This window comes from Thamnophis sirtalis, unplaced genomic scaffold, assembly GCF_051295495.1.
Source record: "Thamnophis sirtalis isolate CommonGarterSnake01/CBP01778 unplaced genomic scaffold, rThaSir2_p1.2 scaffold_2, whole genome shotgun sequence".
In the NCBI taxonomy this organism is placed as follows: Eukaryota; Metazoa; Chordata; class Lepidosauria; order Squamata; family Natricidae; genus Thamnophis; species Thamnophis sirtalis.
In genome coordinates, this window is record NW_028261382.1 from 47920514 (window position 1) to 47948429 (window position 27916).

General features: G+C 45.6%; 1 protein-coding gene across 1 annotated transcript in view; it reads left to right on the plus strand.

Annotated features, from left to right (window-relative positions):
* ITGA10 (integrin subunit alpha 10) overlaps positions 1-27916 on the plus strand; it is an 81075-nt gene that overhangs the window by 13396 nt on the left and 39763 nt on the right. Inside the window, 9 exon segments of the mRNA XM_087705361.1 lie at positions 2609-2718; positions 6218-6306; positions 9922-10036; positions 11442-11569; positions 12871-13019; positions 14309-14459; positions 15976-16141; positions 18311-18378; positions 20711-20855. Of these exon segments, the coding sequence (XP_087561487.1) occupies positions 2609-2718; positions 6218-6306; positions 9922-10036; positions 11442-11569; positions 12871-13019; positions 14309-14459; positions 15976-16141; positions 18311-18378; positions 20711-20855 (1121 nt within the window).

Genomic DNA, 27916 nt, shown 5'->3' on the forward strand with positions numbered 1-27916 from the left:
GACCTTTATCAGGCTTGGAGAGCTGCCAGGCCGATATCTTCCAAACTCCACGCTGTAGCAGCAATTCCTTGGCAAGAAGTCAGGAGCAGATCTTCACCTGAATGAATTGAATTAATTCTCTCCTGCAAACTCCCCTCCCCTTTCGCTCCTCTTTATTCCCTATGGGACGGGCCATTCACCGTCCACCTGTGGCTTTGATGTTTGATGTTTATGTTGATGTTTATTGGTCTTGTATGCCGCCCACTCCCGAAGGACTCCGGGTGGCTTACAATAAACAAGGGAAGGGGATAAATAAACAAAACAACACTTTAAAATACACAACAGTCACAGTTTCCCTGGGGCTGGATATTTAGAAAGCCCCCCGGCCTGCTGGAGCAGCCAGGACTTAACGGCTTTGCGGAAGGCCGGGAGGGTAGTAAGGGTCCGGATCTCCACGGGGAGGTCGTTCCAGAGGGCTGGAGCTGCGACAGAGAAGGCTCTCCCCCGGGGAGTCGCCAGCCGACATTGGCTGGCAGATGGAATCCGGAGAAGACCTAACCTGTGAGATCTAATCGGTCTATGGAAGGTAATCGGCAGGAGGCGGTCTCTCAGGTACCCAGGTCCGATGCCATGTAGGGCTTTATAGGTAACGACCAGCACCTTGAAGCGGGTCCGGAGATTAATGGGTAGCCAGTGCAGCTCGCGGTGGATAGGTGTGACGTGGGTGTACCTGGGTGCACCCACAATCGCTCACGCGGCTGCATTCTGGACCAGCTGAAGTCTTCGAACACTCTTCAAGGGCAGCCCCATGTAGAGCGTGTTACAGTAATCTGCCAGCTTTACTCATGAGTCAGCCCTTGTTCCTAAACTGTTCCCTTCTCCTGGCAGCTCTGCACAGCTGGGGCCTGTTCCCAGTGTGCACATGTGTAGAGCTGCCAGAAGGCAAGAACAGACAAAAGGAGTGACTCAGGAGTAAGGCTTGGAGATGATTGGCCCCTCCCATAAGACATAAAGGAGGAGCAGGAAGCAACTTTGTTCATTCTGGTCGGTTTAAACTCTGAAACTCCGTTTTGACACTCTGCTCTCTGTAGCCTTGCAAAGCTAATTGGCAATTAGGTCTTTGGCAGCATTTCAAGGGAGATAAAGGTGGTTGCTTATCAGCTTTATCCTGAAAGACTTTGGCAGACTTCTGTCGGACTCTTTACAAACTATTTGTGACTCTTTACGGGCTGTGAATGAACATAATTCACAGCCGTTGAAATTAAAAAGGGGGTTTTGGGACTAAGTATGTGCTTTTTACTGTCTCAGGAAGCCTAGGCCAGAACGCAAAAGTTGCAGTTGTAACCAAAGAGATCCCCACGCAAATGAACAACAACATCAACAAAACCCCACAGTTTTCATCCAGGCATACCTTTTTCTCCCCTAAGATAAATAAATGTGTCTTGTTACTGGAAGCCAGGAGGAATACGTGGGTTACATTTTGGCAGCAATGAAAGGATCAGGAGAATTGCAAATGAAAAGACAATATGTTTGGATGGTGAATTTGTAGAAATGGGGAGGTATGTCTGGATTATCTTCTTGTGCACATGTGAAAAACAGATCAAGCTGTTCAAAAACTTCGTTCTCTTTTATTCTCACGGGCTGGTCCAAAATCCAACATGAAACACGTTTACATGAGTGACCAAGGCTCATTTAAGAGCCCTCCTCTGCCTGCCGACCCTGAGAAATGGGATTGGGGGGGGGGGCGTCCCTTCTGGGTGTCCCCAGATATAGTTTTCATGGTACAATTGCAATTTTATAGCGGAGTAGCCGATAACCCGTATTTATTTATAGGGGGAAAATGTCCGGACCAAACATAATTTCTAATCTTGGATGTTCTCCCGTACCAGAGGGAGCCCCCTTGTGGAGTACTGTGAAGCCATTACCATGGCAATTCCACTGTGCTGTACGTGTGTACAGCCATTTTATGGCAGTACAGTAGAATCCATTTGAAGGCACAACAGGCTGTATCTTAACAGAACACACACTCCAAGGGGTGTTAGGGGTGTCTTACCACCCCACCACCCCAGTACTTGTTTCCAGACAGTAAACCATCTGCGTACTAAGTTTGGTTAAAATTGCTCGAGGCGTTCCAGAGTTATGCTGGAACACACACACACACACACTCAGAGCCATTTTTATATATAGGAGGAGGAGGATGATGATGAAGAAGAAGTGTACCAAGTTTGGTTGAAATTGCACAAGATGTTCTAGAGTTATCCTGGCACATACAGTTGTGTGTGTGTGTGTGTGTTTGTGTGTAGATGGATGGATGGATGGATAAATAGGATAAGATGATAGATAGATGATAGATAGATAGATAGATAGATAGATAGATAGATAGAGGAGGAGGAAGAGAAGGAGGAGGAGGAGGAGGAGGAGGAGGAGGAAGAAGAAGAAGAAGAAGAAGAAGAAGAAGAAGAAGAAGAAGAAGAAGAAGAAGAAGAAGAAGAAGAAGAAGAAGAAGATGATTCCCTCCCATTTTAATCCTTTTGTGTTTGCCCAGTGTGCCTCATGTTCATTTTATTTCTAGTTTTGGATGAGGTTTAATTTTATCAAGTCTTTCTAACACAGATGCTTCTTTCAATAGGATGTTGGTGGGCGCACCTTGGGACGGAACTGAAGAAGACCGGAAAGGTGATGTTTACAAGTGCATTGTGGGAGAGAGGAAAAATTCAACATGCACTAAAGTCAATATAGGTACACATTTTGAAGCTTGCACAATATGCATTCAGAGCAGTGGTAAAATTCATATTTTTTTTATTACTGGTTCTGTGGCTGTGGCTTGGTGGGTGTGTTGTGGCTTGGTGGGTGTGGCTTGGTGGGCGTGGTGTGGCTTGGTGGGCGTGGCATGGGAAGGATACTGCAAAATCTCCATTCCCACTCCACTCTGGGGCCAGCCAGTAATGGCATGTCGGTTCTCTGAACTACTCAAAATTTCCACTACCGGTTCATCTAACTCAGCGGTTCTCAACCTGTGGGTCTGAACCCCTTTGGGGGTCGAATGATCCTTTCACAGGGATCGCCTAAGACCATCGGAAAACATATTTTTGATGGTCTTAGGAACCGAGACACCAATTAGATGGTTGGGGGTCTACCAGTGTTAAGTAAGCTCCCCATTAGAAGAACTAGTGCGTGCAGAGAAGCGTAGTGAAAGTGGTGTGGAAGAACGCATAAACCAGCATACGGAGACCCTGAATTGTAAAACAGATAGTATTTTACTTCTGTGGCAATAGAGGTAGGCAGAGTCCAATTCATACACGGTTAAGACAATCAGTCATCAACGTTCTCAGTTAAGGGGTGATCCAGCAAATACAGTCCAGTATCATATAATCAGTTCAGCACACAAAGTTGCTAACAGTAGGAAAACTCACAGTAATTCACGCTGAGCAATACACGACACATCTACAAGCAGTATCCAACCATCAGCATCTAACCATCAGAGAGCTAACAGTCATTCTGGCTCCATCTTCTGGCCGCTTGAGGTAACAGCAACCAATCACATTTACAGCAGTACTTAAAGATACAGTACTACTATCATGGCTTATATATTGCTAACCCAACTGTCAGACTACAATCCTAACAGAGGTCATCAGATAAGTCACCCAATCCCCATGTAATATAAAAAGCAGTATTTATATTTGATCATCACAATATTAAAAAAAATGTTGGGACTTTGGAAAGAGTGCAAAGAAGAGCGACAAAGATGATTAAGGGGATGGAGGCTAAAATCCTTGAAAAATGGTTGCAGGAATTGGGTATGCCTTGTTTAATTAAAAGAAAGGCAAGGGGTGGCTTGATAGCAGCCTTCCAATATTTGAGGGGCTGCCACAAAGAAGGGGGGGGCTCAAGCTATTCTCCAAAGCACCAGAAGGCAATAAGCAATGGATGGAAAGTAAACAAAGAGAGAAGCAATCTAGAACTAAGGAGACATTTCCTAACAGTGAGAATAATTAACCAGTGGAACAGCTTGCCACCTTCAGAAGTTGTGAGTGCTCCAACACTGAAGGTTTTTAAGAAAAAACTGGACAGCCACTTTATACAGTTTCAGTCTCCTGCTTGAGCAGGGGGTTGGAGTAGAAGACCTCTAAGGTCCCGTCCAACTGTGTTATTCTATTATTCAGTGCCAATCTTTTCTAGCACTGAGTAGGCATCTCCTTCGAAATGTTCTCTAATGGTCTGAAAAGGGAACAGGCCACTCATATTTGCCCAAAAGGCCCCAAAGAACCAAATTAGGTAAAGATAAAGGTTCTCCTCGTTCCTGACTCTAGGGGGCAGTGTTCATCCCCATTTCAAAGCCAAAGAGCCAGCGCTGTCCGAAGACGTCTCTGTGGTCATGTGGCCGGCATGACTCAACGCCGAAGGCCCACGGAACGCTGTTATTACCTTCCCACCAAAGGTGGTCCCTATTTTCCTACTTGCATTTTTTTACCTGCTTTCGAACTGCTAGGTTGGCAGAAGCTGGGACAAGTCATGGGAGCTCCCTCCGTTACACGGCGCTGGGGATTCGAACCGCCGAACTGCTGACCCTAGGAACCAAATTATACTATAGAATTTTTTTGATTTCACAGCAAATTTTAGCAGCTGGCTCAGATTGCCAGAAGATCCAGGCCTAAAAGGAGATGTCTATAAATTGCAACGGAGGGGCAGGGCGTGGGGGCGGGGGGCTTCCTAACTCCAAAAGGGAAGGAGAGAGGTTCGAATCCTTGGATTTAAGGGGGCTCTCGTGACCCACCCCAAGCATCCCCTAATCTCTAATCAGCTAATAAGGGAGAGCCCCTCACTACAGCTGTGCTGACACACTGCTCTTAGGACATTTTTGTGTTTCAAGGTTTTATGCCTTCGTGCAGCTGCTTCTTTAAAATGTGGTGCTCAGAAGTGGAGGTGGGGTTTTGACCAAGGCAGAAAACCGTGGAATTATTTCTTCCTATGAATTGGAAATTAAACTAAAAGTGTCTTTGCTTTTTTTAGCAGCTGCCTCCTCCTGTTGACTCATAGCTGTGATCAACAGTTGTCAGGCTCTTTGCACATAGGCTGCAATCATCCCCCATCCACCCACCCACCCACCCCATCCCCCAACCCTTCCAGGGCTTTGTGCCTTGAAATCTCCTTCATTTTTTTTGTGTGTGTGGGGGGAACTATTGAGTACAGAATTACAGAGTTGGAAGAGACCTTGTAGGTCATCAAGTCCAACCTTGCCCAAGCAGAAGACTCTACACTATTTCTGACAGATGACAGCCCAGTCTCTTCTTGAAAGCCTCCAGGGATGAAGCTCAACTTCCGAAAGCAACTTTTGTCCCAAGGGTTGATTGTTCTCCCTGTCAGATAATTCCTCCTTATTTCTAGGTTGAATCTCTCCTCATTCAGTTTCCATCCATTATTCCTTGTCTGGCCTTGGAGAATAGCTTGACTCCCCTCTTCCTCTCTGTGGCAGCCCCTCAAATATTGGAAGATGCTCTCCTGTCTCCCCTGGTCCTTCTCTTCCCTAGACTAGCCAGGCCCAGTTCCTGCAACTGTTCATCGGATGTTTTAGCCTCCAGTCCCCTCATCATCCTGGTTGCTCTTCTCTGCACTCTTTCTAGAGTTTTAAAATCTTTTTTATAGTGTGGTGAGTAAAACTAAAAGGAATCACATTCGTGGAGTGAAGCAGATAGGCGGAGGGGGCTAAAATCAGACAGGTTGTAGCACATTAGTAATTATATAGGAGAAAGGATGATAGGTAAAGGTTCCCCTTGCACATATGTGCTAGTCGTTCCCGACTCTAGGGGGCGGTGCTCATCTCCATTTCAAAGCCGAAGAGCCAGCGCTGTCCAAAGACATCTCCGTGGTCATGTGGCCGGCACGACTAAATGCCAAAGGCACCTGAAATACTGTTCCCTTCCCAGCAAAGATGGTCCCTATTGTCCTTCTTGCATTTTTTACATGATTTCAAAATGCTAGGTTGGCAGAAGCTGGGACAAGTCACAGGAGCTCACTCCGTTATGCAGCACTAGGGATTCGAACCGCCGAACTGCCGATCTTTCTGATCGACAAGCTCAGCGTCTTGGCCACTGAGCCACCGTGTCTCTGCTAGAAAGCATGATAGATGCCCTTTTCAGCGTTATCCAACAATTGCATTTTCCTTTCCCCCACTCCCTCCTTTTTCTTCCTCCTTTCCTTCCTTCCTCCCCCCCCCCCCCCCTGTTCTGATCCCAACTAGGTGACATGAGTCTGCGGAATATTTCCAGGCAAATTAAAAACATGCATTTTGGGATGACGCTGATCGCTAACAAAGATGACGGGTTTGTGGTAAGCATCTCTCATGCTATGTTTTTCTTTCTTCTTTTAAATAAAGCACATACCCAACCACATATTTAGAAAGAAAAAAGAACAAGAGCTATAAAAAGCGAACTCTGCTGCAGGAATTTCAGTTGCCAACCCATTAAATGGTGAGGCTTGACCAGGTCGCTGGAAGAACAGCCTCGAGTAGAACAGAATGAGTTGGACACATTTCTGTATTATAAATGTAAACTGTTCACATAACATGCTCAAACCTGTTGCTGGAGCGGCCTATTTGTTCCATAGTATTCTGACTGATGGATAATAATCAATCAGCTGAGTTTGCCCAGCTTTACAATATCTAAAAATCTAGACTGAAATAACAGAATAACAAGAGTTGGAAGGGACTTTGGAGGTCTTCTAGTCCAACCCCCTGCTTAAGCAGGAAACCCTACCCCACTTCAGACCAATGGTTATCTAATCTCTTCTTAAAAACTTCCAGTGTTGGAGCATTCACAACCTCTGGAGGCAACTTCTGTTCCACTGATAATTGTTCTCACTGTCAGGAAACCTCTCCTCAGTTCTAAGTTGCTTCTCTCCTTGATTAGTTTCCATCCATTGCTTCTTTCCTGCTATAGAGCCGAGGTGGCACAGTGGTTAGGGTGCAGTACTGCAGGCCACTTCAGCTGACTGTTATCTGCAGTTCAGCGGTTCTAATCTCACCGGCTCAAAGGTTGACTCAGCCTTCCATCCTTCCGAGGTGGGTGAAATGAGGACCCAGACTGTGGGGGCGATATGCTGACTCTGTAAACCGCTTAGAGAGGGCTGAAAGCCCTATGAAGCGGTATATAAGTCTAACTGCTATTGCTATTGCTATTGCTTTTCCTGCCCTTGGGTGCTTTGGAGAATATCTTGACTCCCTCTTCTTTGTGGCAACCCCTGAGATATCGGAACGCTGCTATCATGGTCCTAAATGACAAAGCAAATAATATTGCGAATACCCCAAAGATGTTTTTTCAAAGGCTTTGTTTTTTCCCCCCTTGAAAACATTTCACTTCTCATCCAAGAAGCTACTTCATTTCTGACAGAATGGTGAGGAATGGGAGGATTTATATTCATTGCAGTTATCTGGCTAATACTCTGAAGGTCCTATGAATGGTTGAAATCATAGCTGGTCTAAAGGAAAGAAGGACCAGGGGAGACATGAGAGTAGTCTTCCAATATTTGAGAGGCTGCCACAGAGAGGAAGAAGTCAAGCTATTTTCCAAAACACCAAGCAGCAAGACAAGAAATAATAGATGGAAATTAATCAAGGAGAGATTCAACCTGGAAATAAGGAGGAATTTCCTGACAGGGGGAACAATCCACCAGTGGAGCAGAAGTTGCCTTCAGAAGTTGTGGGAGCTTCATCCCTGGAGGCTTTCAAGAAGAGACTGGACTGCCATCTGTCAGGAATGGTAGAAGGTCTCCTAGTTGAGCAGCAGGGGTTGGACTAGAAGACCTCCAAGGTCCCTTCCAACTCCATTCTGATTGATGGATTGATTAAATAAATAATGAGCTTTGAACGATTGCAGAAAATATGACTTCAGCAACAGAGTGGTCAATGCCTGGAATGCTCTACCTGACACTGTGGTTTCTTCCCCATACCCCCCAAAACTTCAACCTCACACTGTCTACTGTCAACCTCACCCCAATCCCAAGAGGTCTTTAAGGGGCGTGCACAAGGCGTGCCTTCCGTCCCTGTCCTAATTTTCTCTTGTATTCCTATGCATTTCATGTATTCATAATCATAAAGAGCCGAAGTGGTGCAGTGGTTAGAGTGCTGTACTGCAGGCCACTTCAGCTGACTGTTATCTGCAGTTCGGCGGTTCAAATCTCACCGGCTCAGGGTTGACTCAGCCTTCCATCCTTCCGAGGTGGGTAAAATGAGGCCCCGGATTTTTTGGGGCGATATGCTGACTCTGTAAACCGCTTAGAGAGGGCTGAAAGCCCTATGAAGCGGTATATAAGTCTAACTGCTATTGCTATTGCTATCATGTCTATGCTTATATCTGTTATTTAATTCATGCTTGATTAAATAAGTAAATAAGTAAGTAAGTAAGTAAATAAAATGAACAATGAACTGCTGAATTGGAGAGAAGGAGCACGTAGGATGCATCTCTAAATGCAGCACAATTCACAAGGGAGCCTGTTTCCACAATTGCCTTTCTGGCCCTGCTCGCTTTTAATGGATTGTCCAGGAGTGCGAAAAAGTTTATCCAGTTTCGTTTCGGTGACATTCCAAAGTAGTTGGCTCAGCTTTGGAAAACAGGATGTTGGATCTTGGGATCCATGGCTAGTGTTGGGGCAGCCCTTGCCAAGAGGCCTTTGGCTCCTCAATGCCTAAATGTTCTCCCCAAGTCCTCCCCCTCAACTTTCCTACTGATGATTTTAAGGCTGCCTTTCACCCAACAGACTGAATCCTCGGCTAACCTCTCTTTGGGTTTCCCACAATATGTGCCATAATAATATGCATTATTATTATTCAATCTTCAGTTCAATTCACAGTCTGGGATTGCTAAAAACTTAACAGTTCAGGTCCTAACCAAGGACCTGTTAAGGTAATGTCACTCTGAGTCTCTACAGGCAGTCCTCTATTTATGATTGCCATCGAGCCCAGAGTTTCAGTTGTTAAGTGAGACATTTGTTAAAGTGAGCTTTACCCCACTTCACGACCTTTCTTGCCACAGTTGTTAAGTGAATCACTGCAGGCGATGTAAGTAACATGGTTGCTAAGTGAATCTGGCTTCCCCATTGTCAGAAGGTTGCAAAAGGGGACTACGTGACTTTCAGTTGTGTGGGACACCCCCCCCCCGAATCTCTCTGCACCCCTCCTTCTCAAGGGAAGGCTGCAGTCAGGTAAGGGAGACCCAGTGAGGCAACTCCACAGACAGCAAGAAAGCCACTCGGCGGTGGGTTTCACATTTTGCTGCCACCGGCTCGCCCCATGCATGCCCGCTTCGCGCTTACCTGCCCGCTTCGTGCTTGCGCACCTGTGCGCCTTCTGCACATGCAACCGTCCTCAAAAACGTGCTTAAATAGGAGAGCGCCGTGACCCATCAAAACCGCGCTCGACTAAACCGCGTTGCTGATGTCATCAATAGGGCGACAACAGCCAGTGCAGAGAAAGAAGGGCGCTTTAAATAGCACTTTGAAAGCAAGCCGATTCAACGTAAGGGTAAGGGTTAGGTTTAGGGTTAGCTTTGGGATTAGGTTTAGGGTCAGGTTAAGGCTTAGGGGTAGGTTTAGGGTTAGGTTAAGGGTTAGGTTTAGGGTTAGGGTTAGGTTAAGGGTTGGGTTTAGGGTTAGGTTTAGGATTAGGTTTAGGGGGGTTAGGTTTAGGGGTTAATTTTAGGTTTAAGGTTTACAGCGTGCTTCTGTCTCCGCGCTGTTGTCGCCCTGTTGATGACATCAGCGATGCGGTTTAGTCGGGCGCGGTTTAGTCGAGCGCAGTTTTGTCGGTGAACCGGAGAGCGCAGAGCCGGGGCAGGCGGACAGGCCCACCCGCGATTTCCGCTATCGGTTCAAGTGAATTGGTCCGAACTGGCTGAATACCACTTCTGAAGCCATCCAAGTTCCCATAAAGATCGTCTCTCTTCCCGGCAGGCCTGCGCTCCCCTCTGGTCCCAGGAATGCGGTACATCCCTGTATAGCACAGGGATGTGCACCAGCTTGGACAAGGACTTCCGGCTGATGGAAAACATTGCCCCAACAGCTCAGAGTAAGTTTGGCCTCTTGTTCCTTGGAAGTTAACTTTGGAAGACAACACACACCCCTCAGCTAATTCTACAGGTTCCTCTGTGGTGTGCTATAAACTGTTATGGCCCGCCAGATTCGGACAGTGAGGAGGTTGGGGAGGAAGATGAATGGACCAGTCCTGGAGTCTGGGGAAGGCTCTGAGGAGGGCTCTGTGTCGGAGACAGAGAGGGAGCCAGGGCCGTCCGACAGCTATCAGCTGCCTTCAGAGTCAGACATCAGTGAGGCAGAAGAACAGCTGGAGCCTGTTCCCAGTGTGCGCATGCGCAGAGCTGCCAGATGAAGGAAACGGCTAAAGAACAGGGGGCGATTTGAGAGTAAAACCATGGGTGGAGTATGAATGGCCCCTCCCAGAGGAAATAAAAGAGTGTCTAAGACCCCCGTTTTCCTGAAAATAAGACCTCCCTGGATAATAAGCCCAATTGGGCTTTTGAGCGCATGCGCCAAAATAAGATCTCCCCCCCCAAATAATACAACACAGCAGCAGCCATGAGGTGACCACGCTCGCCGCCTCCTGCACCTCAAAAATAATAGGACCTCCCCGAAAATAAGACCAAGCGCTTATTTTGTGGGTCAAAAGAAAATAAGACCCTGTCTTATTTTGGGGAGAAACATGGTAGAAATGAAGCGGGATGAGCTTTTGTCTTTCATCAAAGGGACTTTCAGCCAGCCAAGCTGGAGGGTGGGACCTCCAATCACTCATGGCTGGCTCTAGGTTCCCTTTACAGTCATCCCCGGCCTCCTGTGAGTCAGGCCCATCATGCTTTCCACAGGAGGGATGACTAAGTGGCTACAAACACATCCTGGGGTTTTTAGAAAGCCTCACGTGGCCGTGACTCTCCTGGGAATGGCCAGTGGTGGCCCAAATCCATCAGAATGGCTGGGATTGTTTCCAACAATCCCGGCATTGGGGGCTTTTCCCCCTCCGATGGCGGACTTGCTGTGGAGGAAACATGGAAGAGAGCTCTAACAAATGAGTTTTGCATGCACCAGTTTCAAACAGAGCACTGAGTGGTGCGGTGGAGCCTAGAGGGTGAGCTCTCGCCTCGCAATCAGGAAGCCGTGAGTTCGATCCTTAGGCAGAGGCAGATATTTCCCTCTCTTTGGGCACAGTGAGAATATACCTGCTGGATATAACTCCGCATTGGCAACAGGGAGGGCATCTGGCCAGTAAACACTCAGTTCCATTCGGCTGCCCAAACTCCACCCCCCGCAAGGGATTATGGGGTTATGAAAAGACTTTTTTCAGTGCCGTTGTAACTTTGAACGGTCACTAAACGGACTGTCGTAAATCCAGGACTTCCTGTACTCTGGGGGATCCCTTTTTGCCACTGCCTGACCTTTGCCGCTGTTCTCTGACCTTTGCGCAGGATGTTCAACCTACATGGACATTGTGATTGTCCTAGATGGCTCCAACAGTATTTACCCATGGTATGAGGTGCAGAATTTTCTTAGCAACATTCTCAGCAAATTTTTCATTGATCCAGAGCAGATCCAGGTGAGCTTTGCTTGCTATTTCAGTCTCAATCTTTATTTATTGACTAGCCCAGGGGTCAACAAACTGCAGCTCTGGAGCCGCATGTGGGTCTTTCCTCCCTCTGCTGCGGCTCCGTCACCTGTCGGCACCACAATTTTGAGAGGAGCTTCCGGTGGGGAGGGGGCAGAGAAGCACAGTGCGCCAGGAGAAGACTCTATGGCAAGGGGAAGGTTTTCCAGTTGTCTCCACAATTGATAGGGCTTTCGGTTAGGACAGGTAAAGGAAAAAGTAAAAGTACTCTAGGAGGAGACTCTATGGTGGGGGAACTGAACTTCCAGTCAGCTCCAGAATTGAACAGGGGGCTTCCGGTTAGGACCTTTGTGGCTCCCGGTGGTTTCTTTTTTGTGGGAAATGGGTCCAAATGGCTCTTTGAGTGTTTACGTTTGCCGACCCCTGGACTAGCCGATAACCCGGCGTTGCCCGGGTATTTATTTATAGGGGGAAAATGTCCAGACCAAACGTAATTTCTAATGTTGGCTTTAACCCCTTATTAGAGGGAGCCCCCTTGTGGACTACTGTGAAGCCATTGCCATGTTAACTCCACCACGCCGCACAGTAGAAGCCATTTTACGGCAGTACAGTGCAAGCCACTTTAAGGCACAACAGGCTTTATCTTAAAAGAACCAGGGGTGAAATGCTACCTGTTCGAGGCAAACTGGTAGTTCCGACAATCAGATGTGCATCAATCAACTGTGCCGCACTTATATTCAATGGTTTATATTTGCTAGAAATTGCACAGCACAGCTGATTGTCGCACAACTGATTTTTGGAACTTTTAAAAAACTTTTTTAGCATTTTTTAAACTACTGGTTCCAGTAGTAATTCGCCCAAACTGGTAGCAGACTTCAGCATTTCACCCCTGAACAGAACACACCCCGAAGGGTGTTAGGGGTGTTCCCCCCCCCATATTTTTCTCCGGAGAGTAAATCATCTGTGTACCAAGTTGGGTTGAAATTGCTCGAGGCGTTCCAGAGTTATGCTGGAATACACAGAGACAGAGACACACACAGACTCATTTTTATATAGAGAAAGTAGCCCTTGGGCCATATCAAAGTGCAGAGTTTGCTTTTTCATTGTTTCTTGTGGTTCTTTTAAGGTTCATTATCAGTGGGACATGAGCCCACACCATCATCTCTGGAAAAGAGATGTTATTGGGGAAGTTAGCATAGACCAAGCTGCCTTAATGAGATTGAGGCCTCATGAACCCCCTCCCCCCCTCTTCCAAAGACTCAAGAGGGTCCCTTTTCCTCTTGGCTTCGCAGGTTGGAGTCTTGCAGTACAGCGAAGTTGCGGTTCATGAGTGGACCCTGAAGGATTACAAGACGGCAGAGGAGGTCATCGAAGCTGCCCAAAATATCAGCCGGCAGGAAGGACTCGAAACTCGGACAGCTTCTGCCATCCACAAGGCCTGGTAGGTGCTGGGAGGCGAAAGAGAAGGCAGAAAGTCTATGGAGATTCTCCGTCCTCCAGGTCCTGGTTTTCCCAAAGGAGGCAACTGGACTTTCTGGGTTTTCTTTGAAGACGTTTTGCTTCTCACCCAAGAAGCTTCTTGGATTTTGCCCAATGTACAAGGCTTCCACAAGCAATTTTCCAGTAGAAAACTTACTTCTTCCTTCCTTCATTATTATTCACCATAGACTTTTTCATAAGATATAGCCCCTCTGTGAGATGGATGGATGGATGGATGGATTAGATAGATGGATGGATGGATGATTAGATGGATGGATGGGTGGGTGGGTGGGTGGATGGATGGATGGATGGATGGATGATTAGATGGATGGATGGGTGGATGGGTGGATGGATGGATGATTGGATGGATTGATGGATGGATGGATTGATGGATGATTAGATGGATTAGATAGATGGATGGATGGATGATTAGATGGATGGATGGGTGGGTGGGTGGGTGGATGGATGGATGGATGGATGGATGATTAGATGGATGGATGGGTGGATGGGTGGATGGATGGATGATTGGATGGATTGATGGATGGATGGATTGATGGATGATTAGATGGATTAGCTAGATGGATGGATAGATGATTAGATGGATGGATGGATGATTAGATGGATTAGATAGAGCAGTGTTTTTCAACCTTTTTTATGCAAAGGCACACTTTTTTCATGAAAAAAATCCCGAGGCACACCACCATTAGAAAATGTTAAAAAAATTTAACTCTGTGCTTATATTGACTATATATAAAGTGTTTTTCCCATGGCACTATGTCACGGCACGCTAGTGTGCTGCGGCACAGTGGTTGAAAAACACTGAGATAGAGGATGGATGGATGGATGGATGGATGGATGGGCGGGCAGGCAGGCAGACAATTCTAAAATTTGAAACAGTGCATTATCAGATGTAGAGAAGTGGAATTTAGATAAGTTTGTACAAAGATTCAAAATGGTTAAATTAGATGCATACATGAAGGTTGTCCTCATCTGTGAGATCCTTGTGCTTTGATTATTTGATAATTGATAAATTGATACTTTGATTGAAATTGCCATAAGGTTTTTCCCACACCAGCAGAATTTCGATTCACCAACGTGGTCCAAATTTTACCAAAGCAACTCATCACATTCGCTAAACCAGACCTGTGGCTTTATGAGTTCTACGCTGTAGCCCAGGATCAGGGCACTGATTTGTCAGGCAGAAAAGCTTTCCCCCCAAAATTTTGGCTTCTTTCTGGCTTCTGCCCGCAGCACAGAGGCCTTCAGCCCTGAAAGAGGGGGCAGAGAAGGGGCTACCAAGCTGATGATCGTGCTGACCGATGGGGAGTCCCACGATGGGGAGGAACTTAAAGATGCCCTGGAAGAGTGCGAGGAACGGAATGTGACACGTTATGCCATCGCGGTAAGTGTGTCAGTAGATGGAGGGACGAACACACAGGGGGTGTTCCTCTGTAGGCGAGCAAAAGGAAGAGAGTTCCAATATAGTTTATAAATTAAATTCTGCTTAATTTAGCCAGCAGTTTGAGTGCAACTTTATTTTGTTAACCAGGTATCTTGGATCTGGAAAAATGCTTCATGCAGAAAGTATCTGTCTTTACTTAGCAAGAAAAAAAAGGAAGGAAAGAAGGAAGGAAGGAAGGAAGGAAAGAGAGAGAGAGAAAGAAAGAAAGAAAATAAATTGTCAGAAGAATAATTTGATTTGAGCCGGAGTTGCACAAGAATAAACAAAAATGAGATCCAGACATCTGTGAGGAAAGAGTACATTTTCATAAAGTTAAGTTCTACATTAAGGCAAGAAAAACGAAATGCACAGGTACAGTATAGGTGGTACCTGGCTCAATAGTAGTAACTGTGAGAGGGATCTTGGAGTCCTAGTGGACAACCATTTAAATATGAGCCAGCCGTGTGCAGCAGTTGCCAAAAAAGCCAACACAGTTCTAGGCTGCATCAACAGAGGCAGAGAATCAAGATCACGTAAAGGGTTAATACCACTTTATAATCCCTTGGTAAGGCCACACTTGGAATATGGCATTCAGTTTTGGTCGCCACGATGTAGAAAAGATGTTGAGACTCTGGAAAGAGCTCAGAGAAGAGCAACAAAGAGGATTAGGGGACTGGAGGCTAAAACATATGAAGAACGGTTGCAGGAACTGGGTATGTCTAGTTTAATGAAAAGAAGGATTAGGGGAGACTTGTTAACAGCATTCCGATATCTCAGGGGCTGCCCCAAAGAAGAGGGAGTCAAGCTATTCTCCAAAGCACCAGAAGGCAAGGACAAGAAACAATGGGTGGAAACTAATCACGGAGAGAAACTTAGAACGAAGGGGAAATTTTCTGTCAGTAAGAACAATTGATCAATGGAACAACTTGCCTCCAGAAGTTGTAAATGCTCCAACACTGGAGGTTTTGAAGAAGAGGTTGGAGAACCATTTGTCTGAAGTGGTGTAGGGTTTCCTGCACGAGCAGGGGGTTGGACTAGAAGACCTCCTAGGTCCCTTCCAACTCTGTTATTCTATCCTATTCATTTCTAAAAGCAAAACAGTTTGCCTTTAGGGGCAGGTTGAAGAGAAATGGGGTGCAGTAGCAGATTTTTATAGGGGTATCATCATGTGCTGATTGTAGGGTGACACTTGAGAGTCCCATGTCTGTGTTTAGGCATGTTTATTCTTGTGAACATGCAGTTTCTTTGGGGGGACCTAATTTAATTAATCCTGTTTTTGCAGACTGCATCCTTTGATATGTGGATTAGGTCTAGGTAACCTATTTGGGAGTTTGAGAAAGGGATTTTTCCCGTTTGCAGTTTTTACTTGATTCATTTAGTTTCAGCTTGACCATCAATTATCTAGTGGAGACAATGATTCTCAGACCTTGATTTGTTTCCATCCAAGTCTTGAAATGATGTCTCGGTTCCCCCTCAGGTCTTGGGCCACTATATCCGCCGGAAGAAAGATCCCAACTCGTTCATCAACGAAATTAAATACATTGCCAGCGACCCCGACGAGAAGTATTTCTTCAATGTGACCGATGAGGCGGCCCTCAACGATATTGTGGACTCCTTAGGCGATCGGATCTTCAGCCTTGAAGGTGATGGAAAAGGATGCGGCGTTAGCACCTGGGGGAGGGGAACGGAAGACATTTGTCTGAAAGGGTATAAGGTCTCCTGACGGATCAGGGGGTTGGACTAGAAGACCTCCAAGGTCCCTTCCAACTCGGTCATTCTGTTAGGGTAAGTAACCATTGCTGGGGTATATATACAGTAAGTCCAACACAGTTGCAATTCTAGTAATTCTGGTTGAAGGAATAGAATAGAATTAGAGAGAACAGACTAGAATAGGAATAGAGAGAATAGAATAGAATAATAGAATAGGATAGGATAGGAATAAAGTGGAATAGAATAGAATAAAATAGAATTAGAGAGAATAGACTAGAATAGAATAGGAATAGAGAGAATAGAATAGAATAATAGAATAGGATAGGAATAGAATAAGATAGGAATAGAGTAGAATAAATAGAATAGAATAGAGCAGAATATAGAATAGAATAAAATGCAGAACAGAATAGAATAGAATAACGGAGTTGGAAGGGACCTTGGAGGTCTTCTAGTCCAACCTCCTGCTTAGGCAGGAAAGACTATACCACTTCAGACAAATTAATATCCAACATCTTTTTAAAACCTTCCAGTGTTGGAGTATTTACAACTGGAGGCAAGTTGTTCCACTGATTAATTGTCCTCCCTGTCAGGAAATTTCTCCTCAGTTCTAAGTTGCTTCTCTCCTTGATTAGTTTCCACCCATTGCTTCTTGTCCTGCCCTCAGGTGCCTTGGAGAATAGCTTGACTCCCTCTTCTTTGTGGCAGCCCCTGAGATATTGAAACACTGCTATCCTGTCTCCCCTGGTCCTTCTTTTCATCAAACTACACACACCCCAGTTCCAGCAACTGTTCTTCATATGTTTTAGTTTCCAGTCCCCTAATCCTCTTTGTTGTTCTTCTCTGCACTCTTTCCAGAGTCTCAACATCTTTTCAGGGGCACAGGGATGACCCATGTAAAGTACATTGTAGTAGTCAAGCTGTGAAGTGACTTGGGTGTGAATGACTGTCCGAAGCCTACCTCTCCCAATCTAGGAAAGAGCACCACTGATGTGGTGTGAAAAGACTTCCTGGTCACAGTGACACCTGCCCTTCAAGCAGGAGCTACGAATCCAGGAAGCCGCCCCCAGTGTTGTTCCCCCGCCCCAATGATGGGCCAGCCTTGAAGGGTGAAAGTGCTACCACACCCAAGGTTTAAAGAACCTCTCAACCTTTCACCAAACACAGAGTTGGGCAGACACATCTGCCACGGGAATAACCAAGAAAAGCTATTTATCATCCTTTTCTGATAAACTGGCCTCCAGTAATATGTTAGCAGAGTTGGAAGGGACCTTGGAGGTCATCTAGCCCAACCCCCTTGCCCAAGCAGGAGACCCTACGCCATTTATTAACAGATGAGCAGAGTTGGAAGGGACCTTGGAGGTCATCAAGCGCAACCCCCTTGCCCAAGCAGGAGGCCCTACGCCATTTATTAACAGATGAGCAGAGTTGGAAGGGACCTTGGAGGTCATCTAGCCCAACCCCCTTGCCCAAGCAGGAGACCCTACGCCATTTATTAACAGATGAGCAGAGTTGGAAGGGACCTTGGAGGTCATCTAGCCCAACCCCCTTGCCCAAGCAGGAGACCCTACGCCATTTATTAACAGATGAGCAGAGTTGGAAGGGACCTTGGAGGTCATCTAGCCCAACCCTCTTGCCCAAGCAGGAGACCCTACTCCATTTATTAACAGATGAGCAGAGTTGGAAGGGACCTTGGAGGTCATCTAGCCCAACCCCCTTGCCCAAGCAGGAGACCCTACGCCATTTATTAACAGATGAGCAGAGTTGGAAGGGACCTTGGAGGTCATCTAGCCCAACCCCCTTGCCCAAGCAGGAGACCCTACGCCATTTATTAACAGATGAGCAGAGTTGGAAGGTACCTTGGAGGTCATCTAGCCCAACCCCCTTGCCCAAGCAGGAGACCCTACACCATTTATTAACAGATGAGCAGAGTTGAAAGGGACCTTAGAGGTCATCTAGCCCAGCCCCCTTGCCCAAGCAGGAGACCCTACGCCATTTATTAACAGATGAGCAGAGTTGGAAGGGACCTTGGAGGTCATCTAGTCCAACTTGATATCAAGAAGGTGACATTTCCCCCTCCCCCCTTTTTTTTTCTTCAAACACAGGGAGTCGCGAGTATAACTCTTTTGAGCTGGAAATGTCTCAGGTGGGCTTCTCCACCCACCTGCTGGAGGTAAGAGACAAATCGTTTCCAAATGTGACGCGGAAAATCAATCTAAGTGCTATTTGATATCTGTGTAAACTGAAACAAAGCAAATTCATACAGCCGCCCGATTTGCACCCAGGGGACTCCAGGCGGCTTACAGTCTGGAAGCCAAGCAGCCTTTGCTTTGAGTAGGTTGAGTGTCTGGAGGGCTGTGGTGTCCAGGGGTGGCGCAGTGGTGAGAGTGCAGTACTGCAGGCTAACGTCTGCTGACTGCAGGCTGCCTGCAATTTGGCACTTCGAATCTCACCAGGCTCAAGAGTTGACTCAGCCTTCCGTCCTTCCGAGGTGGGTAAAATGAGGACCCAGATTGTTGGGGGCAAGAGGATGACTCTGTAAACCACTTAGAGAGGGCTGGAAAAGCACTGTGAAGCAGGATACGTCTAAGTGTTCTTCCTTCCTTCCTTCCTTCCTTCCTTCCTTCCTCCCTCCCTCCCTCCCTCCCTCCCTCCCTCCCTCCCTCCCTCCCTCCCTCCTAAAGGTTGACTCAGCCTTCCGTCCTTCCGAGGTGGGTAAAATGAGGACCCAGATTGTTGGGGGCAAGAGGATGACTCTGTAAACCGCTTAGAGAGGGCTGGAAAAGCATTGTGAAGCGGTATATAAGCGTAAGAGCTATTGCTTGTGAAAGAAAGAAAAAGGAAGGAAGGAGAGAAGGAAGCAAGTAAAGAAGGAAGGAAGGAAGGCATGGTGACCCAGTGGCTAGAATGCTGTATTGCAGGTTAACTCTGCTGACTGCCAGCAGTTCAATCCTGACCGGCTCAAGGTTGAATCAACCTTCCGTCCTTCTGAGGTGGGTAAAATGAAGGCCCAGATTGTTGGGGCCAAGAGGCTGACTCTGTAACCCACTTAAAGGGGGCTGTTAGCACTGTAAAGTGGTAAACAAGTCTGCTAGTGCTATCTGTCTGTCTGTCTGTCTGCCTGCCTTCCATCCTTCCGAGGTTGATAAAATGAGGACCCAGATTGTTGGGGGCAAGAGGCTGACTCTGTAAACCACTTAGAGAGGGCTGGAAAGCACCGTGAAGCAGTGTATAAGACTAAGTCCTATTGCTAGTCCTTCCTTCCTTCCTTCCTTCCTTCCTTCCTTCCTTCCTTCTTTCCTTCCTTCCTTCTTTCCTTCCTCCTAAAGGTCGACTCAGCCTTCCGTCCTTCCAAGGTTGATAAAATGAGGATCCAGATTGTTGGGGGCAAGAAGCTGACTCTGTAAACCACTTAGAGAGGGCTATAAAGTACTGTGAAGCAATATATAACTGTGCTATTTCTATTTCTATTTCTATTCTACTCTACATTATTCTATTCTATTCTTCATTTTTCTATTCTACTCTATTCTACTCTACTCTATTCTACGTTACGCTACGCTACGCTATTCTATTGCCATGGTGGCACATTGATAGAATGCAGTATTGCAGGCTTATTCTGCTGACTGCCAGGAGTTCGAATGTCACCGGCTCAAGGTTGACTCAGCCTTCCATCCTTCCAAGGTGGGTAAAATGAGGACCCAAATTGTTGGGGGCAAGAGGCTGACTCTATAAACCGCTTAGAGAGGGCTGGAAAGCACTAAGAAGCGATACATAAGTCTAAGTGCTATTGCTATTGCTATCTATCTCTATATTTGTTTGTCTATCTATTTATTATCTATCTATCTATCTATCTATCTATCTATCTATCTATCTATCTATCCATCCATCATCTATCTATCTATCTATCTATCTATCTATCTATCTATCTATCTATCATCTATCTATCTATCTATCTATCTATCTATCTATCTATCTATATCTATATCTATATCTATATCTATATCTATATCTATATCTATCTATCTATCTATCTATCTATCTATCTATCTATCTATCTATCTATCTATCTATCTATCCATCCATCCATCCATCCATCCATCCATCCATCCATCCATCCAACCAACCAACCAACCAACCAACCAACCATCCATCCATCCATCCATCCATCCATCCATCCATCCATCCATCCATCCATCCATCCATCCATCCATCCATCCATCCATCCATCCATCCATCCAGTTCTACATCTATCTAAGAGCCGTGGTGGCGTAGTGGTTAAGAATGCAATCTTGATGGTTAACTCTGCTCACTGCCAGGAGTTCAATCCTGACCGGCTCAAGGTTGACTCAGCCTTCCATCCTCCCAAGTTGGGTAAAACGAGGACCCAGATTGTTGGGGGGGCAAGAGGCTCACTTGGTAAACTGATCAGAGAGGGCTGTCAAGCACTGTGAAGAGGGATATAGATCTAAGTACTACTGCTATTGTCGTTGCTTCTCTCCTGGCAGGATGGAATCCTCTTTGGGATGGTGGGAGCCTACGACTGGGATGGTGCCGTGCTCAAGGAGGGCCGGTCTGGACGGGTCATCCCCCCCAGGGAAGCTTTTGCAAGAGAGTTCCCGCGAAAGCTGAACAACCACGCGGCCTATCTGGGTAAGGAAAACAGCAGAAGGTCAGGACGAAGGGGTGAGCTAACCTATCTTTTTTGTTTCCAATGGTGGTCGACCCCTATCTCTGAGAAGTACCGTATTTTTCAGAGTATAAGACGCACCCTTTTCCCTCAAAAAGAGGCTGAAAATTTGGATGCGTCTTATACACTGAATACAGCATTGTTTGCCTCCCGAAACTCCGCCCCCCTTGCAAAAAAATGGCCATGCATAGCCTTTAGGAGGCTTCCAGAGAGCTCCTGGGGGCTGGGGAGGGCAGAAATGAGCAAAAAATGGCCTGTTTCTTTGCCCCCCCCCCAGCCCCCAGCAGCACTCTATAAGCTTCCTAAAGGCTATCCATGCCCTTTTTTTGACAAAAAATGGGCCCATTTTCGCGCAAAATGCGCTGGTTTTTGCTCATTTGGGGGGGCCCCACACCCCCTGGAGCACTCTATAAGCCTCCTAAGGGCTATTCATGCCCTTTTTTCAAAAGGTTTTCTGGAAAAACGGGCAATTTTTGGGAGGTTTGCAGAGTGCAAAAACTTTTTTTTTAAATCATCTTCGTTGCTCTTCATTTTACTTGTTCCTAAGTGGTCTCAACTTCCTTTTTGTAAAGTAGTGACCAAAACTGGATGCCGTATTCCAAGTGTATTCCAGTATTTCTTTTAAAGACTATCTGAGCTTGTAACACCTCTTCCATTCTAAAAGGTAATGAAAGAATCCAATATTTTTTTCAGTAGATATTGCCCAGGTTGGGGTTTAACTGAAGAAGCACAGAAAGTTTTTTATGGCCTTTTGTTTACAAGGAAAATACTTTGAGTCTATTATGGTTTTATTTGGGGGGGGGTATTAACTTGTAAAACTATGCTTAAAATCTCCCTTCTCACAGAAAGGAATTATTATTATACCTAAAATCAGTAAGGAGCATAAAGAGAGTTTGTATTCTCAAACTTTGTTGGGCTATAATTCCTGATTTCATCCAGGTACCACATGCTCTTCTTAACTCCTTTTTCTTTTTGGATTCTAATTCATGGGAAGAAAGCACTGTGAAAAATATTTTGAATTTGAACCAATTTGAATGCACTTCGACTTTGAAATAATCATTCCATGCATAATAGCTGTTTGGGATTTAAAATGCCCCTTTTCGATCATCTTGGAAGTACTTTCACTCAAAACATGATGTTTTAAATTCCAGGCAGTTCAAAATGCTTTTACATCCTTTACTTTAAAGACTTGTGCCAAGTTATCTACCATAATCACTCCCAGGTGAAGATCACGAGAAGTACTACTACCACTTTATACTACACTGGGGAGGCCACACTTGGAATACTGCATCCAATTCTGGTCACAATGATACAAAAAATATGTCGAGACTCTGTTAAGAGTGCAGAGAAGAGCAACCAAGAGGATTAGGGGACTGGAGGCTAAAACATAGGAAGAACAGTTGCAGGAATTAGGCCTGACTAGTCTAGTGAAGAGAAGGACCAGGGGAGACAGGAGAGCATCTTCCAATATTTGAGGGGCTGCCCCCAAAGACGAAGGGGTCAAATTATTCTCCAAAGCACCAGAAGGCAGGACATGAAACAATAGATGGAAACTAATCAAGGAGAGAAGCAGCCTGGAATTAAGGAGAAATTTCCTAACAGTGAGGACAATCAACAGTGGAACAGAAGTTGCCTTCAGAAGTTGTGGGAGCTTCATCCTTGGAAGTTTTCAATAAGAGACTGGTCAGAAATGGTGTAGGATCTCCTGCTTGGGCAGGGGGTTGGACTAGATGACCTGCAAGGTCCCTTCCAACTCTGTTCTAAAAATAAGATCCGTGGTCAAAGACCAGAATTTCTTTGTCATTTTCTTTTTTCCTTTTCTTTTTCTTTCCCTTTCTCAGGCTACACCGTCTCTTCCATCAGACTCCGGAGTGGCCGAAGGCTCTATCTGGCCAGCGCCCCCCGTTTCCAGCACAAGGGGAAAGTTATCCTCTTTGAGATGGATGGAGATGGCGACGTATCCATCTCTCAGGCCTTGACAGGGGACCAGGTAAGGGACTCGCAAAATGCAAATGTCAATCATTGCACCTTTTTTTTAGCAGAAACCATTTACAACAGAAGCAGGAGATGCTAGAAGACGTGTGTGTGTGTGTTTTGTGACCAACTAGCAGTGTTGCTGCATGAAAGGTGTGTGAGAACATCGTTTATGTGTCTGGATTTTCTGGCTGCTGAATTCAGACGGTCCTCGTCTTACAACAGTTTGCTTAGTAACGGAAGTTACAACGGCACTGGAAAAAAAGTGACACAACCATCGTTCACACTTACGACAATTGTAGCATCACGTGATTTGCATTTGGGTATTTGACAACTGGGTCATATTTAGGACGGTTGCTGGGTGTGTTCTGAACTAGGCTTCACCAAATCCCGAAGCAGACTCCTTGTCCCAGCAAAACCCCTTTTTATGACGCTCACGTGAATCCCTCTCGTTCACATCCAGCAAAATCCCAGCAAACAGTCTTTCAAGGGTGGATTTACAACCACAGACCTTATCAGCCTTGGAGAGCTGCCAGGCCGATATCTTCCAAATGCTGTACCAGAAATACTTGGGAAGGAGTCTCTGGGGTCACAGACAAATCTTCACACTAATGAAGCGAACTAATGGTCTCCTGCAAACTCCCCTCCCCATTTGCTCCTCTTTATTCCCTCTGGGAGGGGCCGTTCACTCTCCACCTGTGCTTTTACTCCCGAGTCGGCCCTTGTTCCTTAGCTGTTCCCTTCTCCTGGCAGCTCTGCACATGCGCACACTGGGAACAGGCTCCAGCTGTTCCTCTGCTTCACTGATCTACGACTCCGAAGGCAGCTGATAACTGTCGGGCGGCGCTGCCCCCCCTCTGCCTCTGACACAGAGCCCTCCTCAGAGCCTTCCCCAGACTCCAGGACTGGCCCAGGTTCCTCCCCAACCTCCTCACTGTCTGAGAAGGCCACAACATTGTTTCCCAGGGTCATGCAACATTCTGATGAGCAAAGTCAATTGGGGGGGGAGCCAGATTCACTTAACAACCATGTGGCTAACTTAACAACAGTGGCAAGGAAACCTGTGTGAATCTGCCAGGGTTGACGTAGTCTTCATTGTCTCATGCAGATCGGTTCCTACTTTGGGAGTGAAGTTTGCCCCGTGGACGTGAATGGGGATGGCATCACAGATGTCCTGCTGGTGGCTGCCCCCATGTACCTGGGCCCACAGAACAAAGAGATAGGGTGTGTTTACCTTTACAAGGTTGGCCAGGTGAGTGCCGTTGAGGGGCAGGGGTTCAACGGAGTTTGCATTGGGTTTTTATCTCTGAAAGACCACCCCCGGAATCACCCTAAGGTGTTTTTTCAAGAGGCAACTGGACTTTGTGGGGGCGGGGGGGGGGGTTTGTCAGGGTAATGACGATTTAATGGCTGATTAGCTGCTGTAAGGCTGTAAACCGAGATGATGATGTGTGGATGAGTCAGCAGGGTTACTGCCACTTTAACAAGCTGTATATATAAGGGAGGCCATGTGAGGGCCTCTCTCTCTCCTCGTATATCTCTCTCCATTGTAGTTCTCCCATTTAGAGTTGGAAGATTGATTGCTTGCCTAGTATTTTCCTGACATGTGTATGTGTATATAAGTCCTGGATATAAACCACTGTTTGAAAGACAAAACCTCTGTATTTTACTCCTGGGTTGTCTCAAAATTGTAGTCACGCTGTGCATACTCTGACATTTTTCTTTGAAGACATTTTGCTTTTCATCCAAGAAGCTTCTTCAGCTCTGACTGGATAGTGGGGAGAGTCAGAGCTGAAGTCGGAGCTGAAGAAGCTTCTTGGATGAGAAGCAAAACGTCTTCAAAAAAAACCACAAAGTACAGTTGCCTCTTGAAAAAGCACCTTTGGGACAACCGGGACCTGGATGACTGAGAACCTCCATAGACACCCGGGAGAGTAGAGTAGAGTATGATAGATAGAGATGATAGATAGAGATAGAGATGATAGAGATAGAGATGATAGAGATAGAGATAGAGATGAAGATAAAGATAGAGATAGATAGAGATGATAGATAGAGATAGAGATAGAGGTGATAGATAGAAATAGAGAGAGTTAGAGATGATAGAGATAGAGATGATAGAGATAGATAGAGATAGAGATGATAGATAGAGATATAGAGATGATAGATAGAGATAGAGATAGAGATGATAGAAATAGAGATAGGTAGAGATATAGAGATGATAGATAGAAATAGAGAGAGATAGAGATGATAGAGAGATAGAGATAGAGATTATAGATAGAAATAGAGATAGAGATAGATTATCTCTATCATCTATCTCTATCTCTATTTCTATCTATAATCTCTATCTCTATCTATCTATAATCTCTATCTAGAGATAGAGATGATAGATAGAAATAGAGATAGAGATAGATGATAGATAGAGATAGAGATGATAGATAGAAATAGAGAGAGATAGAAATAATAGATAGAGATAGATAATAGATAGAACTAGAGAGAGAGAGAGAGAGAGATGATAGATAGAGATAGAGATGATAGAGATAGGGATAGAGATAGACACAGAACTAGAATAGAATAGAATAGAATTTTGAATTGAGTAGAATTTCTGAATCGGATAGGATAGGATAGGATAGAATTCTGAATAGAAATAGAATAGAATTCTGCATAGAATAGGATAGAATTCTGAATAGAATTCAATAGAATTCTTTCTTGACCAAATGTGACAGGACACACAAGGAATTCATCTTCTGTGCATGAGCTCTCAGTGTACATAAAAGATATAAGTGATAAATCATGATCACAGTCATCATAAATATGTTCATCATGAATCATAAGCTACAACACTTGGTGATAGCCATAGGATACTAGATAAGCAATCAAAATCATACTACTAAATAAAACAATGTAAACTGTAAAGATACAAGCAACAAGGTTATAGTCATGTGGAAAAGGCAATAGGAAGGATGAAAACAAGAATAGTAATACAGTCTCACTAAATAGTTTGACAGTTGTGGGAATTAGTTGTTTAGCAAAATGATGGCATGCAGGGAAAAACTGTCCTTGTGTCTAGTTGGGTGGCCATATAAATTTTAAAATAAATAGGGAATAAAAAAATAAAACATATGGAGAAAGTACTGTACAAAGTGAGGTTTTTTTTCCCCACGTTGAGGTTGTGTGCTCCCACAACCAATCTCAACATCCGTCTGGCAACGCAAGAACAATTCTTTTCCTGATATGAGTGGATGCAGATGTTCGAAAGGAATGTATTTACTTTTAAACGCGTTTCCCTCTCTTTCTCTCCTTCTCTTTTGAAGTCACTGCTGACTCTCAATGGGACCCTCCTTCCTGACCCCAAACCTCAGGATGCCCGCTTTGGCTACGCCATCCTGTGCTGTTCCGGATCTTAATCACGACAGCTTTAACGACGTAGTTGTGGGTGCCCCCTTGGAGGACAACCACCAGGGGGCAGTCTACTTGTACCACGGCTACCGTACAACTGTATTGCCACGTTTCAAACAGGTGAGTGAGCGTCAGCATCTCCCACTTTCAGTTTCTACTTTCACTTTAATAGGATTTTTAATTCAGTGTTATGTATCTGCAAAAGTCTTCCAACCTGGTTGAATGGAGCAAATTCAATTCATCATTCGGCACAGACGTGGTGGCTCAGTGGCTAAAACGCTGAGCTTGTCCATCAGAAAGGTCGGCAGGTCGGCGGTTCGAATGCCTAGCACTGCATAACGGAGTGAGCTCCCATTCCTTGTCCCAGCTTCTGCCAGTTCAAAAGCACATAAAAAATGCAAGTAGAAAAATAGGAACCACCTTTGGTGGGAAGGGAAACAGTGCTCCGGGCGGCTTCGGCATTGAGTCATGCCAGCCATATGACCACGAAGATGTCTTCGGAGAGCGCTTGCTCTTCAGCTTTGAAATGGAGATGAGCAGCACCCCCTAGAGTCGGGAACGGCTGACACATATGTGCGAGGGGAACCTTGACCTAATTCTGCACAGTACAGGAAGTCCTCGACTTACAACAGTTAGTTTAGTGGCCGTTCAAAGTTGCGGCGGCACTCAAAATCGGTGACTTATGACCGATTTTCACAGTTGCGACCTCTGCAGCATCCCCATGGTCACGTGATCAAAATTCAGGTGCTTTGGCAATGGACTTCTATTTATGACGGTCGCAATGTCAGGTGATTTCCTTTTGAGAACTTCTGACAAGCCAAGTCAATGGGGAAGCCAGATTCACTTAACAACCAGGTTATTAACTTGGTTTATAATTGTTTATAACTTTCGAAGATCCGAATATATTACTTGGGTTTTTAAAAAACATTTATTTCAAATTCTTTCACTTCTTAAACTTCAGAAGTGAAGAAAAACTTACCCAAAGAAGGCTTCTCAAACCTCTATAGGTCTATAATGGGTTTGGGAATTTTCAAAAAGGCCATTAGAAAGTGAGGTTTATTGTCCTTTAAAAGTCTCCCCCTCAATTGGGAGCAAGATGGCCAATTCCATCAGCAGGAGGAGCAGCCATCCGGCGCAATACGGGCCATCTCCCGTCCTCTTCTTATCAGGGGAGGTTCCAAAGAATTGTCTACTTGCTGGGGTCTTAGTCTTTGCCACGGTACACCTTCCCTAAAGACCTTTTATACCAGTGATGGCGAACCTTTCCAGCACCATGCCCAAATTGGAATCCGTGTTCATGCGTGCGCATTTGTGCGCACCGGAAACTCAAAGACCAGCTGGCTGGCTGGCGTTTGCATGTCATTTTTTTGGCCGTTTCGGTGGTCATTATCAGGCTTTTTTGGGTGGTCATTATCAGGCTGTTTTGGGAGGCATTTTCAGACTGTTTTGGGGGCCATTTTCAGGCTGTTTTGGGGAGTCATTTTTCAGGCTGTTTTGGAGGGCATTTTCAGGCTGTTTGGGGAGCATTTTCAGGCTGTTTTGGGGGCCATTTTCGGCTGTTTTGGGGCCATTATCAGGCTGTTTTGGGGCCATTATCAGGCTGTTTTGGGGGCCATTATCAGGCTGTTTTGGGGGCCATTATCAGGCTGTTATT